Source organism: Camelus bactrianus, chromosome 15 (genome assembly GCF_048773025.1).
Source record: "Camelus bactrianus isolate YW-2024 breed Bactrian camel chromosome 15, ASM4877302v1, whole genome shotgun sequence".
In the NCBI taxonomy this organism is placed as follows: Eukaryota; Metazoa; Chordata; class Mammalia; order Artiodactyla; family Camelidae; genus Camelus; species Camelus bactrianus.
The window spans coordinates 19,054,605-19,068,975 of record NC_133553.1 but is presented as its reverse complement, the minus strand read 5'-3'; the positions used below and the strand labels follow the sequence as shown (position 1 = coordinate 19,068,975).

Genomic DNA, 14,371 nt, shown 5'->3' with positions numbered 1-14,371 from the left:
GCCACCTTTAATCCTAAAGTACTAGATCTTAAATGTTCCAAGTAGCTTTTTTGTGTGTGACTGTAAATAAATACCATCTTCACCAGAGCTGGCACCATTTTGGAGATTCTCTAGAATTTCATCTTAACTGACTGACTCACTTGGGAGAAAAAGAAAAGTGAGGGACACTTCATTTTACATTATAGTTCCTTAGTTTGGATACAAGCAGAGGTAGTGGGTCCCACAGTATAAACACTGTGTTTGCATTATTTGATACTGCTTCTCAGAATGTACTCTTGTTTAAATTTTTTTTTTTAAATAGAGATGACAGAGTCAGTTTGAGATTTAAAAGGTAATGAACTTTTTTTCTGATTCTCTCACCATTGCTCCCTTTCCTCTGAAAACCCCCCAAATTTCAGGTGTTCAGTAAAAATAGTTTTTAAGTTGAAAGTCATCCGTGATATTTAAAAATGGTATTAGAGAAAAAGGTTAAAGTAATATGATTTTGTAAGATTCGGGGAAAGAATTTTTCTCAGGTTCATTTTAATAAATGACTACTAAAATTGATTTGGTGATATTGAGCAGGAGAAATTCTTAGAACGTGATCGATTCTTTTCACACTTAAAAGAGTGTGGTGGTACAGAAGCAGCATTTGTATCCAATTGTCTTTAGTGTTGGGATGTGGCCCATCTGTTGCTTCGTTCTTAGCCCAGCAACTTCGCAGATTTAAGCCACACTTTTAATACTTGCCACCTTTATAATGTGTAAATTTCTGGGGCTTCGTTAGGTAATATTACTGTAATACTAAGTTTAACTTCCCCCCTGAGCTTCAGACCCTTTTAAAATACATATTTTTTTAACCTAAACATTTTTCATTAAATTTAAGATTTAAAATGTTTTTGTTTATTTCCTTTAAAGTAATATGCATATAATCATTGCATTTTGCTTAGTCTATTTTTATTCAGATAAATAGGAAAGTTCTTGAGTTAAAACTATATTTTCTAAACTATCCTTAACTTCTTCAGTATCATTTATTGATTTTATTCTCTAAACAAACCTATGTGGCGTAGGTGTTCTATGTTTCTATGAGAATTTTATTCTACTCCATAATTTTTATTACAAAAGGATTTTTAAATTACTTAGCATCAAGTAAAATTGATAGTCCAACAGGATATCTGTTATATTTGTCTTTTGTGACATTTTAATTCTCTTGGGCACACCTTGTACAAATACCTCAGTTTAAGAGGTAATAGCTTATTGGATCAAGGAGACATTTCTTTGTATGAAATGAAGGATAAAAGACATATTTAAATACTAACCCAATTAAAAAAAATAACATTTAGTAGAGCGCTTGCTCTCAATCCTTAACTCAGCCTTGTTTTCGATGGGCACTGGTCTGCAGAGGACATTGAATAGCCCCACTCTGGACTATGATGACTTGTACTGTGATTATACTATTCTTCATACTTGATGTCTTAAACATTTTGTTACCCCTCCCTAAAATGATTACACATCCTCATTTTCTAACTGCTGCATTCCTTCTATTACTTCTTGACAGATAGCCCTTTCCCAGGGGAACCTGTCTTAACCAGTGGCCATCTCCAGCAGAGCCAGACATTCCCTCCCTGTGCTTCCATAGCCCCTTATTCACTTATATCTTAATGTCTTGTGTACTGTTAATGGTATACTTACCTCTTTTCTTACTAGACTGTGAGCTCTCTGAGGGCAAGGACCTTTATATCTTTATATCCCCTCTGATCAAATACAGTGCCTGGCACCTAGCAAGTATCAGGAAATGCTTGCCTGAATGGATGAATGGGTGAACATCTTTCTAATTAGTGTTTGATGTAATCTAGCTTTACCATTAGAAACTATGACTTGCTATGAGCCAAAGCATTCAACTAATGGCAACCACCTGATCTTGTGCTCTGGCCCATGCTTCTGGTCCAGGGTGGTATGGTGTGGACTTAATGTGGTAGTTATTTTCATTAGTTTGTAATGTTTTATCTTATTTCTTTCAGGAATTGTTGGATAAGTATTTAATAGCCAATGCAACTAATCCAGAGAGCAAGGTCTTCTATCTGAAAATGAAGGGAGATTACTTCCGGTACCTTGCTGAAGTTGCTTGTGGTGATGATCGGAAACGTAAGTGTACTGGTTTATGGGTAAAGCTAAAATATAAAAAGAAGGAAGGATCGGTTCATAATGTTACCTTATGTCCTCAAAAATGAATCAGTCATGAATTTATATTATATGCCCTTTTTGAAAAGTTAAACTCAGGAACTCTCTGATTGTAACCTGTTAAGATATTATTAAAAACAGGCTTAATCTTTTAGACTTTAGAATTTTGTTCACCATATTTTTAGCCCCAGAGTTCTTCACATATGCTTTATGTGATTCTGTTATGTCACATGGTTTTGAGTGTCTTGTATCTTGAAACTTAACATAACTGGAAATTATACATAGACTGTAGAAACAGGATGTTTTTCTGTTTGACATAATTTATTAACTGCTACCTGTTTTGAAGGATCATAATAACATTGACTACATATAACCAGATGTCTGAGAGGAGAGGTGAGATGACAGTATTATTGCTGGCATATAATTTATCATAGAAGACACAAATATGGGGGAAAGAGTAGCTGAATTGCCTAACTTGATTGTAAAAAAGTCTAAGTAAATTTATTAGCAGTAAACTCGGTCTCTTAAAGTATTGGTAGCTGAGTATACTATAGTTTTTTAATTATTATTATTTTATGTATGTGCCTGCTACTAAATTTATTAAACATGTTCTAGGTAGAAGTATCACCTAACTCATTTCTTAAAAATAAGTTTATTATTTTGTTCTTAATTTTACCCCATCCAGAAGGGCATACCCCCACAGTTAGTTACTGTGGTCTCCTGCTCCACAAAGTGTTACTAAAGAGAGACAGTTTTACCACCCCAAAATCACTATAATTGAAGACATTAAGAAAAAACTTTTGTACCTTGTTATAATAAAATCTGTATACTAAACTTACTGTGTTATTAGTGTATAATTTCTGTTGCTAAAGATAAGCAAAATTAAACATGACTATTACTTGCATAGAACTGAACATTTAAATGGCATCAAGTCAAAGGAGGTATATGTTTGGGAGATAGGAGCAGAGCCTCAGCTTTAACCTGATCTAACCCTTTCTGGCTCCTTGGCAGTTTTTAGTCCTCTACCTAGAGTACTCCAGTAGTCTGGGATTTGTAAATAGTGTGTATTTACAGCCTAGAAGCTGAGACACTGTACTGCGCTCCTTGTGGTTCTTCCTGATGAGCCAGACAGCAAGAGCTCCCTAGTATGTGAGGCTGTACTAGCTGTGTTTAGATCAGTGCATGTGCCATTTCAGAGGAAGGAAAATGCACATATTTAGCCTATAAAAGGATAACTTAATTTCTGTTAGGTCAATCTTTATAAAGCTGTCATGGCTCCAATGGGCTCCTTCAGAAAACCAACCCTTTTCAAAACATGATATAATCAGATTAGTGTTGGTAATACTTCCTGAACATTTTTTTTCTAGGAAGGTGACATTTTTATTGGGAGTAATCAAACTCTGTGGTCAGAGCAGATTTTGATCTATTTATTGGCATGTTTATATTTCCTTTCACATAAACATCTTGATACCTGAGAATCAATATTGCGTCTACAGATAAATCACAAAAATAGAGATTTTGGTGGTAATTTTTGTAAAATATATTTCTATTATTGTGGAATATTACAGCTAATTTTTTCCAGCTTTTTTGAGATATTATTGATAAATATCAAAGTATTTTTAATTGCTGCGTTTTCAGGTGATAAAATTAAAAGGCATGAAAGAAGAAGATGTTTTAGCCTCAGAGATGGAAAAATAATATTCTATCTCATGTTTTTTTATTAAGGTGATAATAAGCAAGCAATATTATAAACTAGTTTTTTAATACCTAGTACAAGATAATGTTTTTGGTTTGCTACTATGATGTGGTTTTTTTGTTTTTGTTTTTTTTCTTTTGGCAAGGAGGGGTCCAGTTTATTTATTTATTTAAATAGAAGTTCGTGCATGCTAAGTACGCATTCTGCCACTGAGCTGTACCCTCCCCTCTGCTGCTGTGGTTTTAAAAGAAGGCCACAGAGAAAAATCTTCCTGCTGAGCTAGTAGCATATGTTAAAGGTATTACTGTATACTAGATGGATGTTTTCATTATCATGGTTTTTTTATTTCATTTTTTTCTCTTTACAGAAACGATAGATAATTCCCAAGGAGCTTACCAAGAAGCTTTTGATATAAGCAAGAAAGAGATGCAACCTACACACCCAATCCGTCTGGGGCTGGCTCTTAACTTTTCTGTATTTTACTATGAGATCCTTAATAACCCAGAACTTGCCTGCACGCTGGCTAAAACGGTAAGATGTGTGTCCCAAAATACCCTCTTTAGGTTATTTGAGCTAGCAGGTGTGTTAATTAGTAGACATTTTACTCGGATATCCAGGGATGATTTTGACTACATTTATTTTGGTATCTTCTCCTTTTCCTTACCATTGCGACTACCTCCAACACTCTCAAGACCTTACTCTCCCAACTATAGTTATAAACAGAATGTCTATCTAAAGAGCATATTGGTCATAGTAATCAAGAAAGCCTGGAAGACACGTGAAGGACTGGAAGGTAATGCTACCAGGTTTGGTCACTAGAAGCTCCGCGCTCATCACAGTGTTTCAGAATCGGAGTGTTCAGTGGGGATTTTGCAAATACTAATTCTTATTTGTAAGAAACATCTTAGGTATAGGTACTGGGCTGCATGTGTCCTGTGAAAGAACTAAGAAATACTTATTTACTGATTACGTCTGTGGAGATTTGTAAGTTTCAAGTCCTACCCAAAAGTTCTTCAACTGATCTGAGGGAATGATTTCAATGACTTGTTTTTAATGGAGAATAGGATGTAAAGTGGATGTTCATCTGCTTTATAAAAATGATTTGTGATTGTAGAGTAACTAGTTTATGTTGATGTAAATGTTTACTTACCATGAATATTAATATTTGTCAGGCTTTTGATGAGGCCATTGCAGAACTTGATACACTGAATGAAGACTCATACAAAGACAGCACCCTCATCATGCAGTTGCTTAGAGACAACCTAACAGTGAGTTTTTCATTCTTTTAATTTTCTTTTTTTCAGGGACAAAAGCATTTATATTTTATTCAGGCTTCCTGTCTTCTGGGGGCAGTTATATTAGAGCTACACTTGCTCTTAGAAAATGAATATGTAGATATATAAAAATATTAGATAGTTGTTAGTATTTTGTATAGGACAACTCTTCTTTTGTAGGCAGATTTTCAAGTTGAATGGGCATTTTATCAGACCTTACGAAAGTACTAAGATTGTAGGAACTTGTAATATTAACCATCATTGACTATTTCACTTAGAATGAAGATATTGATAAATAACCTTAATATAGAGAATTTACTTTTTTTTATTTTTTCTTTTTTCTCGCTACCTCTTGTGTAGGCAAACAATGGAGGAAAAAGTAATGGAGAAAAAAGATACTGGTTGAGCTTTACTTAGCTTCTTTTGTAGGTTCAAGTAAACTTGATATGTCAGAATCTTAGGCAAAATGTAGAAGAAAGAAAAACACCCTTTAATATAAATGTAGTTTCCCTGGCTCACCCAGTTTGACACTTTATCTTTTGTTGGATTAAAAAAAAATTCAGAGATGGAGGGTATAGCTCAGTGGTAGAGCATGTGCTTGGCATGCACGAGGGCCAGGGTTCTATCCCCAGTGCCTCCATTGGTGGGAGGGGTGGGCAGGAAACGCTAAAGAAAAATTTTTTTAATATTATCACCATATCTGTTCAACTTTGCTGAACAGGGAAGGCAAATGAAGGCACTTCATTCCCAGCCATTAGAAATCCCTAGTTGTGAGGTAACAGTAGAAAAATGGTCAGCATAAACAGCTTCTATGGAAGAAAAACAAACTGAGTGGTTACACCTCTTCCGGGATACACTGTGGAACTATCTTTTCTGAAGGGGAGGTAATTAGGTTTCTTCACTGATTTCTGCTCAGAGGAGGTACCGGGGACTGAACCTGGGGTCCTTTTCCGTGCTTGCTGAGCATGCGCTCTACCACTTGAGCTATATACCCTTGCCCCTGTGGAGCTATCTTAACCAGTTTTGTTTTGTTTTCTCTCTTAAGGGGACAGTTCTTCAGGGATATATTTTGTTTGTTTGTTTTTATTTTAGTATCTTAAAGATTAAGTAAGATTTTAGCTTTTCCAAAATTGCCAGTTGTGGTTGGTCTAATAGAAATCCATTTTGTGAGCTGTTGTATATAGTCAATAGATGTTGACTCTTCCCTTCTGCACTTCATTGTTTCATCCTAAAATCAGAGAGATCCTTGGAGATCAGTTTTGTTTTATAACATCCTACCTAATTCAAGAACCCTTTCTACGTACCTTCATGCACACATGCTACTTCCTCCCCTATAATTTAACATCATCTGCTCCTATTTAACTCTTTACCATGTACAAAGTAAGCCTGCTTCTTTTTCTGTGTGATAGCCCTTCACATACTTGGAAACAGTTACTATGACCATGGTCCCTCCTCCCACCCCAATTATTTTAGCCTTATTAATCTCATAAATTATATTTCAGTGATGCTTTTTAAGAAGAGCTTTGGGCTGTTGGGAACGGAGAGAGCATTAAATTCTAAGGATGAATGTTTTTGTCTGAGATAATACTTTTAAAATAAAAAGTAAGTTTTAAAAACGTACCCAGATAGTGTATGTGTCTGTCATTTTGTAAATGCACAGTGAGAGGTCTACAAGGTTACACTTTGGGAGAAGTTGAGGGTATTTGGGATTTTGAGAAATGTAATTTCTAGTCTTAATCATAATCTCTGTTGTTTGAATAATTTTTTGCTCAGAATTACATTTTGATATAATAATAGGACTTGAAATAACTGTCTAATCTAGAAAGAGTAACTTAATATTTTTTTTTCTCCTAGTTATGGACATCAGACAGTGCAGGAGAAGAATGTGATGCCGCAGAAGGGGCAGAAAACTGAGTGCGTACAGGGTGTCGTCCTTCCGCTCGAGAAGCCTTTTACTCATCTCCATTCCTTACTCCATTTGGATTTCCTATAGCAGAGAAGCCCGTTCATGTGTATGGAATCAACTGTTTATAGTCTTTTCACACTGCAGCTTTGGGAAAACTCCATTCCTTGATTTGTGTTTGTCTTGGCCTTCCTGGTGTGCAGTTACTGCTGTAGAAAAGTATTAATAGCTTCATTTCATATAAACATAAGTAACTTCCAAACACTTATGTAGAGGACTAAAAATGTATCTGGTATTTAAGTAATCTGAACCAGTTCTGCAAGTGACTGTGTTTTGTATTACTGTGAAGATATGAAAATGTAGTTAATTACAATTTAAAGAGTGTTCTACATCTTGATTTCTACATTCCCTCCCTTACTCTTTGGGGATTTCCTTTCAATAAGCAACTATTCCATGCTCTTAATGTATTCCTTTTTGGTAGGAATCCAGAAGTATTAGATTGAATGGAAAAGCATTTGACATTTCTGGGCTGAGGGTCACAAATTAAAATGCCTCCTGTATCATACATGATGGAGGTCCTGTGTATCTGTGACAACAGGGAGTTTCCTTAATCACTCTTCATTTGCTGCTGTTTAAGTTGACAACTTCCCTTCCCAATAAAAATTCACTTACACCTCCTGCCTTTGTAGTTCTGGTATTCACTTTACTGTGTAATAGAAGTAGCATGTTGCTGCCAGAATACAAGCATTGCTTTTGGCAAATTAAAGTGCATGTCATTTCTTAATACACTAGAAAGGGGAAATAAATTAAAGTACACAAGTCCAAGTCTAAAACGTTAGTACTTTTCCATGCAGATTTGTGCACATGGGAGAGGGTGTCCAGTTTTGTCTAGTGATTGTTATTTAGAGAGTTGGACCACTATTGTATGTTGCTAATCATTGACTGTAGTCCCAAAAAAAAGCCTTGTGAAAATGTTATGCCCAATGTAACAGCAGAGTAACATAAAATAAAATTACATTTTATAAACCATTTACTATGGCTTTGTAACCATTGCATACTCATTTTAAGAAACAGGCGAATTTACTACTTACTGAAACTTATTGCTACTTCCCTTTTATCTCATGTAAAATAGAGCAGTGGTGCCCATTTTCCTGCATTGTGATACACCTGTCTAGGGATGCCTGGACATGTATAAAATTGGACTGTGTTTCTTAAAAGTTAGTGTTTGACCAAGTAGATCAGTTTTGTGGACCATCTCTTCTCCAGAGGTAAATGATACTAGTTACCTGTTACATGGAATAAAGTAGACTTTTTAAAACTAGGAAAGTTAAAATTATGTGATTGTGAGTGCTTTGGCATTAGAATTACACTTCTATGTATATTCAGATAGAATGTCAGGGTTCAAGATACCTTGTTTAGTTTTCAAATAATTCTCTTTGTCAACAGTTGTACCATTGATGAGTTTCAAATAATTTTGGTTTCATAATACCACAATGGCTATTACACTAGCCTGTCTTAAGTATTGACCTGAGTATTTATTTTGAAGTAGAAAAGTTAATCTGTATAGGATTATCCTTTTTCTCCTAAAATGTGACTGTGAGATAAGGTTTCATTTGCACTTGGTTTTTCTTAGAGAAAATGAAAAGACAGAGAACTTAAAGGGGTTTGGGGAAATACCCATTTAAACAAGGTTAATAGGACTATGGTCCCCAAAAATCTAAATCAGTGAGATAACTGCTTTTTAGATAAAAATTTCAGTAAACATAGGAAGAACATTGTGAATTAGGAGGAAAAAAATCACATCTTAGCAATAAAGTTTTTAGTACTGAGTCACTACACCACTTGGTGAGTTAGCAAAGTAGCCTTCTTAAAGAGCAGATTTGTCCCAAATTATCTCCTTGCTTTAGGAGAAGTCAGCATCTTTAAAAATGGGCCCAGCCTGTGGTATCGCCTTTTGACCATCTGACTGGGGGCGGGGGGCGGGGGGCTCCTTGCACTAGATGTGAGGATATTTATGGAACACCGCTAAGAGCTCAGTAGGAGAGGACATCTTTCCTCAGGGGGAAGGGGTGAGTAAATAAAATTTCAGGGTGAAGAGAGGGTTTAAAGCCAGGCTTGAGCTTTCTAATTTTTATAATTACTTTCCAAGATAGTTCAGAAATTCTAAATTTTATACCTATTTTGTACTTGGAACTTTTTAATTGGCAGTTTTCCCTCTAAAATGTCATTTAGGCTTTAATAACTTAATTTGGGGGAGGGGTTGTATTCTAACACTGATTATCCGAAATAGAAATATTAGGGATTTCTCTTCCAACATAAAGTACATTCAGCTATGGTTATTTGATCTTAGATTGGGAAAGTGCAGTACATTTTTTGGACGGGATTGGTAGAATACACTCATGTCTATAAATATTTATCAGTAGAGACTTGTTATTTAAAACTCAAGAAAAACACTAGGATGCCCATATAAAGTATAAAAATTCTAATAGAAGAGTAAAATACTTCGAGAAGATCATGAATTCTAGTCACTGATATTTAAATGGACAGAATTTTATTTTTAATGGAATTGAGCCAAACATTCAACAATATTTGAGGGCCTATGTTAGGCACAAATGTGACAGTTTTTGTTAAATTATAAGCCTGATTTTATTTGGACTGATTATAAATAACTGTCATTTGATACATTCTAAAACAACTTCATTCTTTGTGACTGGGAGGACTTTAAACTGATTAAGGCAATTATGTTTTATTCTGCCATTTATCTATCATCCTTCCTCTTATAAATTGTATGTGATCAACTTTGCAAGAGGAGAGTTACCATGTATGTATATCATAGATATCATGACTGAATTTTGAGGACAGTGCAGCTGAGTACCAGGATAAACCGCCTGCCAGAATAATGTTTTTTGATCCATTTATCTGATGCTTAGGGAACCTGTAGTACTTGGCGTGAATCAGACCATCATGAAGTCCAGTTTGCAGCACACTTGCTGTTGACTGCTTAGTCACGTTTCATTTACAGTTGCCTTCAGACTTTATGCTTTAAAGGGAGTAGGTAATAATACCCTGGGGAAAAGCTGGCGACTCATCCATCTTCAGTTATAAAACACCTTGAGCGTGTCCGTAAATGGTCTGGCCCTTGTGTTTTAGTTACAGGGAACCAGCATTGACTGAATTCATGCTGGTGCCTGGTCACGTGCACACACATTCATATTTGATCTTCCCAACTGCCCTGCTAAGCACGTTTCCTCTTGACTGATAGGACACCTGATTAGAAAAAAAATGAAGTTATTTGTCCGAAGTGTGTTAAGTGGCAGACCTGTAGTTTGAAATTAGCTGCCATACCAAATTCATTTCTGTGCCACTATTGCCAGCTGCGGGTGGGTGCTTCAGCTTCTTTACTATGGCAGATAAGTAGAATTATTTATCTTCTATTTTTCTATCATATTTGGAGGGTTGGTTTGTTTACTCTTCCTAGACTTAACCTCTTAATCTGTCAGTTTTGCCCTTGAGGAAAACCTCAAAAGCAGTTCAAGGAATATTAGGATGTGCTGGACTTAACGCATGGTTATGGAAGTAAGTCCAAAAACATCAACTGACATTTCCCTCAGGCTGAAGTTTGGCCGGAAACTTGGAAAACTAGATGAAAACTCCAAATTCTCAGTAATTCTCTACTGGCTAAATTGAAAGCATTTTCAATGAAAATTATTTCTTCTTGCCTCAGATTTAGAAAATGAAGGCTTTAATTTATACTTCTCTAGTAGTTTTGTAAGAAGGTGTAAGCTCTCTACTAATCTTCAGAAGTAAGGACCGAATTTTCATTATCAAGCGTTTGTCAGCTTTATGGTTCAAATACGTTCTTCATTTTGTGTGCTTCACTCTGAAGGCCCTTGTGTCGTCAATATTAATCATACGTTCAATGCTTCAACGTGGTGGAAAGACCACTGGCCAGGGTCCTAGCCCAAGTGTCCCTCTGGTATCTACACGTGATCTTGGGCCAGCACACTGGGGGCCTGACTTACCCGTCTTCACAGGTCCTGTTTTTAAGCATTTTCACAAATACAACTCACTTTCATAAAATTTTTGAGGTAAATTTTTCTCCTGATTTGTAAGTGAGGAAGCTAATGACATGTCCTAGGACTTGGGTCTCATAGCTGAGTAAGTAGTCGTGCCAGGATTCAGACCTGGGTTTTCTACTTTAAAGTTGGTATTCTGCTATTATGCTATGTTGCCCTTTTTTTGAGATTAAAGCAGTGACATTAGAGCAGTGCTTTTTTTTAAATTGAAGTATAGTCAGTTTACAATGTTAATTTCTGGTGTACACTATAGTGATTCATTTCTGCACATATATATATTCCTTGTCATATGCTTTTTCATTATAGGCCATTACAAGATACTGCATATAGTTCCATGTGCTATACAGTAGGACTTTGTTTATTTTATATATATAGTAGTTAGTATCTGCAAATCCTGAACTCCCAGTTTATCCCTCCCCACACCTATTCCCCCCAGTAACCGTAAGTTTAAGTTTGTTTTCTATGTGAGTCCGTTTCTGTTTTGTAAAAAAGTTCATTTGTGTCTTTTTTTTTTTAAGATTCCACATATAAGTGATGCAATATTTTTCTTTCTGGCTTGCTTCACTTAGTACGATGAGCTCCAGGTCTATCCGTATTGCTGAAAATGACATTGTTTTATTTTTTATGGCTGAGTAGTATTCGTGTGTGTGTGTGTGTGTGTGTGTGTGTGTGTGTGTGTGTGTGTGTGTGTGTGTGTGTGTGTGTACATGTACCACAAGTTCTTTATCCAGTCATCCATCAGTGGACATTTAGGTTGCTTCCATGTTGGCTATTGTAAATAGGGCTGCTATGAACATTGAGGTGCATGTATCTTTTCAAATTAGAGTTTCCTCCTGACATATGCCCAGGAGTGGGATTGCTGGATCATAGATAGTCTATTTTCAGTTTTTTTAAGGAATCTCCATAGATCAGTGCTTTCTTAAACTTTAGCTCATGACCAACTAGTGGATAGTGGAAACCTAATGGGTCACAGCCGGTCCGTGTTTTTTAAATAGAAATATATGGCATGTTAATAAAGGTAATAGTTTGTGAAATCATTTTCAGTTTATGTGAATAGTGGGTTGTGATGTAAAATTGATTTCAGTTGGGTTTGAAAGCACTGAAGTTTTCTTTGCAACTCATGTCCTAGGCCTGCAAGTTGTTCATGATTTTACTGTTGTGAATAGTATCAGTTTTTAATGACATTGTTGGTGACATTTTGGGTCCCTTCCACTTACAGCATTGTGACAATGGCAACGCTTTCTACTTTAGAATGTGCTGAGCAGTGAGTCCCTTGATGCCCTTTGGAAGAAAGGGAAGCTCCCCCTTCTGAGAGTGCTACTTTTATTGCGCATTGCTGGAAGGATTTTGTTAAGATTAACTCTTTTATCTTTGCTTTGTCTTCAGACCCATTTCTGCAACATATCACAGCCCTGGCCTAAGAGTATCAAGAAAGTACTTAAACCCCAGAAGCATGACAGAGTTAGGATTTACTCAGCCAGCGAAGAGGCTTATTAAGGGCTTTCATGGGATATGAATTACTAAGTGGGTTTAAAATTGGGTTGAGCCCTGAGTTTAAGTCAGTACAATAGGCCTTACTACTCTAGGCTCCTAAATTCTTTATTTGAGCTGAAATACAGCTCTCTGAGGACTATCTGAGGTTCTTACCGAAATGTTTATTAAGAGTTGTTTAATTACTGTAATTTGAACTAAAGATTTAGGAATTTCCTTGCTATTTTAGATAAATGGGATTATACAGTGTGAACTCACTTGTTTGAGATGCTGGGCCATGGAGAGCTGACTTAGTTTTCTGTCTCCCTTGGGCATTTGCTTTGCTCTTGGTTGTGATATGTGCCACTGAGGACCGTATCCCTGTCACCTGGGCTATTCAGCAATGCCCTGTTGTGGTCATTATCAGCAGAAATTTGCCTATATATACAAAAATCATGTTTTTCTCCTGTGACAGCTTACAATTGTTTCCTAGATGACATTGCTGAGAATTAGAAAAGGTTTGTTTAAGGCCGACTAAAATTTAACTTGGAGTGCAGCCTGGTTTTCTTAACACTACAGAAATGTAGGGGAGTTAAGCCCACATAATGAGGCTCAGGTTTGCCTCATTTCTGAGGACGTGTGTATGTCTGCATTTATTGCAAAAACCCCTGCCACTTGCTCATCTCGTGAGCTCTATTTCACGTTCTCTGACACGGATAACTTGGGTCCCTGAAGGAGACCAGACTACTTGTCTCTTGTTTTCTGCTGATGTTACCAGGTTTCTTAACCCATCTGGAGTTAGTACTGAGCACTCTTTCTTCATCCTAGACCTGTGGGTCTTTACACAAGGCCCTGCGTTGTGGTCTTTCTCCGTAACAGTTGGTGTTCTTTCACTCACTTTGGAACTTAGAACATTGGAGGGGTCCCTGCAAAGATTTCTGAAGGCTACTGTGTCCTGAGACTGCTGGCAGCACCACCACTTGGGAGCTAGGGATGGAAATGGGACAAGATTGTTAACTCTCCAGAGCTAGACCTGGCTCTTCCCACAACTGCCTAACCTGAGAGACGATGTGACCTGGTGGAAAGGGATCCAGCTTCCGTGCTCATTCATTCATCACTTAGCTGTTAACATGAGTACCTGTCATGAGCCACGAACTGTGCTGGATACTGGAACTTGCAACTTTGCCACTTCATAGTTTTCTTACTTTAAAAGGTAGACACCTGTCCTGCCTGTGAGCCAATGGGTGAAGGGATTGCCAAGTGTAAATGTTTGTGGAATATATGTATGTGGACTGCTCAGGTGGGAAAAGAGTAGAAGGATGGTCTAATTTTGGAATTGGAAAATTCTATAGAGTGAAACCAGTCTTGTGGATAAGAAAAGTGACCACACTTTGAGCAGATCTATTGCCCTAGATTTTCCAGGACATAGACACAAAAAGAAAATGATAATGTAACTTGGGAATGCAAAGTTAAAAAATAAATATTAAGCAATAGTTTTGCTTCTAACTAACATTCTCTGCTGGAACAGAATGGGGAATAGTCATTTGCTGAAAAAGTAAAGAAAAAAAATCAAGAGAACAAGGAGCAAGAGGAAGTGCCTTTGCTTCTCAAGAGTTAAAACTTCAGTAAGCGATTGGTGGTGCCACAAGGCCATCATTATCAAACTTCATGCATGTGATCACCTGGAGGGTCTGCTAAAATACAGCTTTTGATTCAGTAGGTCTGGGGTAGAGTTCGTAGATAACATGCATTTCTAGTAAGTTCCCAGGTGATGCGGATGCTCGTGGCCAGA

General features: G+C 36.7%; 1 protein-coding gene across 1 annotated transcript in view; it reads left to right on the top strand.

Annotated features, from left to right (window-relative positions):
- The window catches only part of YWHAQ (tyrosine 3-monooxygenase/tryptophan 5-monooxygenase activation protein theta), a 32,789-nt gene extending 24,727 nt beyond the window's left edge, over positions 1 to 8,062 (top strand). The window contains exons 3-6 of the mRNA XM_074341642.1: positions 2,001 to 2,124; positions 4,224 to 4,387; positions 5,029 to 5,124; positions 6,985 to 8,062. Coding sequence (XP_074197743.1) covers positions 2,001 to 2,124; positions 4,224 to 4,387; positions 5,029 to 5,124; positions 6,985 to 7,044 — 444 coding nt within the window. The 3' untranslated portion in view covers positions 7,045 to 8,062. The remainder of the gene's footprint in view (positions 1 to 2,000; positions 2,125 to 4,223; positions 4,388 to 5,028; positions 5,125 to 6,984) is intronic.
- The last annotated feature ends 6,309 nt before the right edge of the window (positions 8,063 to 14,371 follow it).